At 33.8% G+C, this 7,456-nt stretch overlaps 1 protein-coding gene across 1 annotated transcript; it reads right to left on the reverse strand.

Moving 5' to 3' along the window:
- Nucleotides 1-2,341: 2,341 nt before the first annotated feature.
- Nucleotides 2,342-6,135, reverse strand: LOC113065838 (myosin regulatory light polypeptide 9). Its single transcript, XM_026237385.1, has 4 exons — nt 5,981-6,135; nt 4,914-5,120; nt 3,736-3,897; nt 2,342-2,747 (listed from the first exon to the last, which is right to left on the reverse strand). Exons 2-4 carry the CDS (start codon nt 5,098-5,100, stop codon nt 2,572-2,574), a joined length of 525 nt encoding a protein of 174 aa, XP_026093170.1. The 5' UTR covers nt 5,101-5,120; nt 5,981-6,135; the 3' UTR covers nt 2,342-2,571.
- Nucleotides 6,136-7,456: the final 1,321 nt, after the last annotated feature.

A 7,456-nucleotide genomic window follows, 5' to 3' on the forward strand; every position in this document is an offset into this window, starting at 1 on the left:
TCAGCTCATCCAAAATGTATTTGAGTTGTAGATTTGGAGAAATGTTGCATTGCATCAGTATCTCAGCAATGGATGCTCTGCGGTGAATGGGTGCCGTCAGAATGAGAGTCTAAACAGCTGATAAATACATCACAATAATCCACACCACTCCAGTTCATCAGTTAACGTCTTCAAACTGTTGACACTAAACCATAATAATGCTTTCTAAAAATCTAATCTGATGAAAAAAAACTAACTCCTCTACATCTCAGATGGCCTGAGGGTGAGAATATTTGCCAGGAACTGTTAATTTGAGCGAACTATTGAGATCTGAAGGACATTTCCATGTGTACCCGACATTGAAGATCGCTGCTGGATCACAAGAATGTTTCAGAAGCTTGATTTTCACACTTTGTTCAGACTTGCTTTAGTTTGGATTCAACATGTAGACATCTCTTCCATTTGCTGATATGATGATGGTGACTGAGGCATGAACAGTTCTTCATCCTGGACTCACTCTGAAAACACTACCATCGGGTTGAAGACGGCTTTTGGGTTTTTAATATTTTCCTGGATACTGATGCACAACATGTAAACGTCTTCCCATCAATTAAGTTGATCCAAAGTGGCATTGAATACATTTACTAAATTTCTGTTTTAAATAATTGCTGTTTTTTGGAGCCTACAATTCATCAAAGAGTCCTGAAAACAAAGTTAGATTTTTTTCCACAAAAATATGAAGCAGCACAAATGTTTTCATTTAGAAATGCAAATCAGCATATTAGAATGGTTTCAGAAAGATCATTTGAATCATTAAAAAAAGGAAAACAATTAATCATTTCACATTTTTGACCTTTTATGAGTGTGTGTGTGTGTGTGTGTGTGTGTGTGTGTGAGAGCGAGAGTTTTCCATGCACTGATTTTCAATCAATCTGAATGGATCTAATGCAACTTTACTCTCTTAAAGTAATTGCATATGTACCCTTAACTAAATTTTGGTGTATGTTCACCAGAAAATAACTGCGAGCATAAGTGGCGCTTTTCCTTAGATCCCATATTTGAAAATTAGTCTGAAGCGTATTTTTTTTTTGTTGCAAAAATTTAGATACAATTGTGTCTCCTCCATTGAGCATTTCATACGGCGTTGATAAAGTTAGAAACCAAAGCTCTGCTCATGTGTGCAATGTTTTTTGACTCTGATTGAGAAAGTAGTTGAAATCATATGTATACATGGCTAATAATCTTCTGTTGTTCATCGATCTGATTATTAATGGATTATTAGATTTGCATGTGTTCATCCCTGATGAAAACGCCTCCACAACTAAAGATACCGTAATTGGCTGAACTGTGTATTCAACCTGTGCTGGATCATGTGTTTTGTGAGGGAAGGGCTTTATGAAAACAGACTGTTACTAGTTGAGTTCAAGTTGAAATTGCGTGTAATATGTTTTTTAGGTTTGGGAGTAGTTTAGGGTCATTGGGTTGTTTTTAGGCTATTGTTGATTGACCTTTGGGCTGGGTTTGTTACATAGACTTGGCAACCCCATCCAGTAGTCCAAGAGCACTTCAGTTTCCATTAAAACCAACATTATTCCCATTAAAACCTTTATAAATTCTGTGAGGGTTTCTGTTGTTTTCTTCAGCAGTGTGCAAGCGGATGAAACTTGAAGCCTCGCACAATCAAGTTACAAATCGTGCCACTCTTATGTTAATATTTTGGTGGGAAAATCCCAATTATTAATGGATTTCCCATTCAAAATTCAATTTGACAGGAGATAAAAAAAGAGGAATTTAATAAATAATAATCAATCACTTCCAAATAATTATTAAAGCGTAAGCCTTTTCTGCTCTAAATTAAATTCTGCAAGGATTTAAACATTATCATATTTTTTAAGCAAAGTTGAACACTTCACATTCAACTTCTATATTGATTTCAACATGAAATGTTATTACAGATATTAATTTTGTTAAATTTCTGGCCCAATCCCAGCTCAGACTGCTCGGATTCAAGATTTCACACCATTAATTTGAGAAGTAAAGTAGCATCCTATGTTTTCTCAATCATCCGGACGAGGCGTGTGAACATCACAACATTACAACTATTACACTTAAGATCCAGAAAACCAGGACTGGATTTTTTTATTTGTGTGCATTTTGTATGATGATTTGTGTGCAGAACTCGTAAACAGTAAGGAATGTGGAAAAACATTGTTATTTTAAACAATGCTGATTGCAAATTTATTAAGTTTATTAGCAAAATAAATGTATTATTATTCTGAAATGTACAAACTTTATTCTTCATGTTAAAGGGTGTTTTTGGACTTCTGTAGATCTGAGGACAAATTTCTGCTCCATTCTCTGATAACTTACCCAGGTGATTTTATTTGGAGATAGACAGAGAGAAAACCGATCAAATATTGGATCTAAAGTGTGTTTGCACATGCAGCACTTGCCAGTGTGATGTGGAAAGGTGTTTTGAAAGGTGTCTAGTGCATTGCAGTTTAGTTTCTTGTTGTCTTTAACAAAAACCTGAAGTGTTGGCTATGATCTGCACGTACGAAATCAGACGCTGAATGGATCTGCTGCTGGTTTTTATATGTCGTCCTTTTCTTTGGCTCCATGTTTGAGGATGCGAGTGAACTCCACGTAGTTAAAGTTTCCTTTCTTGTCGATCGGCGCCTCGCGGAAGAGCTCGTCCACTTCTTCATCTGTGAAACGATCCCCCATGGTGGTCAGCAGCTCGCGGAGATGGTCCTCGTGGATGAAACCTGTTACAGACGGCAGATAAGGTTCAGGTACTTGTATGTGGAGATCACAAACACTAAATGTCTCAATACAAAGACATTTGTGTCTTTCAAACATGGATAAAAAAAATCCGCATTTTTACTAAAATAATATAAACAATTTTCTGAGCACTTAAGCAAAAATCCAATCAATGTATTTGGATGGACTACAGTTCATCAAAAACTATAGTCCAAAAAAAAAAATATATATATATATATATATAGCACTGTAAGTTGCTTTGGATAAAAGCATTTACTAAATGCATAAATTTATTTATTTATTACTTTACAGTCATTTATTTATTTATTTTTCTTGCATGATGATGCTTTTTTTTGTCTGTTCTTTAAGGTTAGTATCATTTAATTATTATTATTATAGTTTTTATTGATATTTTGAATTAGTTCATATTTTTTTCATAATATCATTTTAATTTGAGTAACATTTTTATTAATTTTATTGTTTTTGTAATTTGTTAAAAATGTCTATTGTTTTTTTTTTTGTTTTTTTTTAGTAGCCTCGATCAAATAAAAAAAATGAGAAATGGGTTATAATACCTATAATAACCCCTTTTTAAGGTAATGCAATAACTGAAAAAAATATATGTGTGTATCTACAGTATATATACACACACTGTATATATAATCTAACTCATTTTACATTTTAATCTAATGAACAATTTCAGAATAATTTTTTTTTATCTTACATCTGTTGTGTTTTTTTTAGAGGGAAATCTTAAAATATCAAAACCGTTACTATAATTTTGTACAAAAAATATGCTCTTTCTGAGAAGCTTGTTGATTCATGACTGCGCACAAGGCTTATAATGGCATTTTAAACCGTCAATACTGTTCCCTTCATAAGAGCATAGTTATAGAAAACATGCATTTAAATCTGTTCATTGAGCTTGAGATGGCACAGTTCAGTTTATTAACACTTGAGCACATTGTCTGTCTGTTAGAATAGAGGCTGTACCAGAAGCATCTTCATCGAAGCATGTGAAGGCGTTTCGTATGACGTCTTCAGGGTCGGTTCCGTTCAGACGTTCTCCAAACATGGTGAGGAACATGGTGAAGTTGATGGGTCCTGGAGCTTCACTCATCATTCCCTCTAGATACTCGTCAGACGGGTTCTTCCCTGCAGAGACATGAATACACCTTCAGATGCAGAGCGGCTCCTGCATGCACACATTCATCTGCTCTTACATCAAGTTTCATTTGCATTGGTAAAACAACATCAAGAGTGGTTGGAGATAAATGGTAGATATTTTGCATGCTGCAGAATATTATTGCCAAAATATATTATTTGTTGAAATTTAAGGTCATATTTTAAGATTAACATAACATAACATATTAATTTAACCTATTTAAATAAATAAAACATTTACACACACCAAAAAATAAAGCATATAAATAATTATTTACGAGATGGATGTATGGATGGATAGATAGATAGACAGACAGAGAGGCAGATAGACTGACAGACAGAGAGAGACAGTGATAGAAAGACAGAATGATTTTATTGATTATTTGTTCATGTAATGGCCAATGCTTTGGCAATACTGTACAAGTCATGCCAGTAAAGCTCATTTGAATTGACAGACAGACAGACAGACAAAGACAGACAGAGAGACGGACAGACAGACAGAAAGAAAGACAGACAGACAGACAAAGACAAACAGAAAGAAAGAGAGACAGACAGACTAAGACAGACATAAAGAAAGACAGAGACAGACAGACGAAGACAGACAGAAAGAAAGAAAGACAGACAGAGACAGACAGACACAGACAGATAGACGGACAGACAAAAACAGACAGACAGACAGAAAGAAAGAAATTAAGAAAAAGAAAGACAGACAGACAAAAACAGACAGACAGACAGAGACAGACAGACAGACACAGACAGACAGACAGACACAGACAGAAAGAAAGAAAGAAACAAAAAAGAAAGACAGACAGACAAAAACAGACAGACAGACACAGACAGACAGACAGAAACAGACAGACAGACAGACAGAAACAGACAGACACAGACAGACAGACAGACAGAAACAGACAGACAGATAGATAGATAGATAGATAGATAGATAGATAGATAGATAGATAGATAGATAGATAGATAGATAGATAGATAGATAGATAGATCTATATTACCCAGAGAGGCCAGCATGTCGTGTAGGTCCTCCTTGTCGATGAATCCGTCTCTGTTCTGATCGATCATGTTGAAGGCCTCTTTGAACTCCTGGATCTGTGATTGGTCGAACATGGCGAAGACGTTGGACGTGGCCCTCTGCGGACGCTTCTTTGTGGTTTTTCCTTTGGCTCGCTTGGCTGCAGACATTCTGACCGCAGGGTTTGGTTCTGCAGAAGGAAGAGATAAAAGATTAAGTTCATTAGAGTCGACTTATCGCAGTCTGGAAGAAAATGAACATTACAATGGCGCAATGCCCCTGTCACAAGTATGAAGATCAAGTGTGTTTTCAGTGTGTAATATGTACAGAATCTGTATATGCATTCAGACAATACATCAGGCACATTTGATGATGTTGATATGACTTTGACATGAAGTTTCTACAACATCCTGTGGAGCGACATGCTATTATTAATCTAAAACTATTAAATTTAAATCTTCTAAAAGTACAGAATTAAAGATATTACATGGAATATTTAAAATGAAAATTATTCATGTCACACCATATATACAATTCAATTAAGGTAGTAAAAGCATATAACGCCTTTAAAATCGTCCAAATGAATTCTTAGCAATGCATATTACTAATCAAAAATTAAGTTTTGATATATTTACAGTAGGAAATTCAAAATATATATTCATGGAACATGATATTTACTTAATATCCTTATGATTTTTGACATAAATGAAAATAATTTATATACATGTATGTATAATGAAACCAACTTTGGTAGAACAAACACTATTTGAACTAAACCACACACACAAACACACAGACAAGATTGTAAAAGGGTAAACCACGTTACATAACCTGAGATATTCACTTTAACTTACATATAAGAACCCAAAATCTTGATGTTGAATAAGACTTTACATATTTCAAATGTAAATTATCAAAAATCTGGAAACTATCATTTACACTGCCCTGGGACATTTACAAAATCAACCTGTTCAGAAATTAAAACTGAAACTGTATTATATCCATAAACTATTAACAAAGCCAACAATGATTACTCATTCTTAACTGTACCTTGTTTTCCTGTTGAAAGAGGTTAGAGAAGATCTGTGTGCCTCGGGTCTGTTCCTGCGCTGGGCTGAAGAGAAGTGTGTTTGGTTTTCAGGCGTTTCTCCACACCTCCCTGTTCCTGAGCGGCCAATAAGGTCAGCATCCTTCAGCCCGGCGCTTCTGGAGCCTTTAGCCATACAAGGCTAAGGAATCTGAGAGCGGCAGACCTTAGATATCCTGAGAAACAGCAGAGCGTTTACACAATAGCCAGAAAGAGGCCTTATTTAGCAAATAAACGACTTGGTCGGTATGCAGCACAAAAGAAACATTTCCTTTGGCATGCCGTGCAGATGAAGGCTTCTAGCTCATAAAACTGTCACTTCAGGCCCAGCTGAGGGTTTTGCATTATGGGAAAAACAATGCAAATATATGAGCTGCTGGCTTGGTAACGTGTGTTATACTCTAGTTATCGCTCCTCGTCTTCTTCTCAAATATTTATATACAATAATGAATGGATTTTATCATTCCCATTGAAAAACCCAGAGCTATAGAAATGTCTCTGCTGCAAGTTTGTGCTTGAATTGCATGAATAAATCAACAATGCAATTTTGATTGAATAAAGTGTTGTATTTTAAACCAGTTTATTTTATTACAAATGATCAGAGTATTTTACATGTTTAAGCATAATGTAAATTCTGAGTACGGGACACCATGCTTTGCTAAATACATAATGTTACATATTTACATATTTAGTATATATTTTTGTGCATAAAGACACAAATGTTATATACATTAAAATATTATTTGGAAAATATTTATATTCTATTAAGTTCTGTATTGTACTCATAGATATATTATTTATTTACATGTAATGTTTATTGTATCCTTATTTATTGTAATCTAATTTATTTATTCTGATTTAAATAGTATTTATTCATTTTAATGTTATTTGTTTATTTGAATCTATTTTTATTTAATCTTTTAAGTTTGTATTGCAAGATGTATTATGTAAATAATTTGTATGTAATTTTTATTCTTATTTATTTTAATCTAACTTTATTTTAACAACAAACATTTATTTTAAAAATATTTTAATTTAATTTATTTGTCGTTTTTTGTTTAGACAACGTTAGTGTAAGAAAGTTTCTGTCTAGACTCTAGATGGAACATCAAAGTTTATACACTATTCATTTTTGACTAAATAACACAGAAAACTATTAATGTGTCAAAACCTAATGTAAAACAAATATTGTACATAAAGCTTAAGGGTTTAGATTATTTAATTTCGTAAAATATCCAATATATCATCGCTGATGTGGAAAACTTGAACACTGCAGGTCTCAGAATTAGGCATAAATAATGCTTTTAACAAAATATTTATTCTCTGATGTTCTCATGTTTATCCAAAACGTTTCATTCAGATTAGAATTTGAACAAATAAACATTTAAATTATAGTTTCGTTCTACATTCGACTCTACACATGAGCCGCGCGCCTTGCT

This window comes from Carassius auratus, chromosome 48, assembly GCF_003368295.1.
Source record: "Carassius auratus strain Wakin chromosome 48, ASM336829v1, whole genome shotgun sequence".
In the NCBI taxonomy this organism is placed as follows: domain Eukaryota; kingdom Metazoa; phylum Chordata; class Actinopteri; order Cypriniformes; family Cyprinidae; genus Carassius; species Carassius auratus.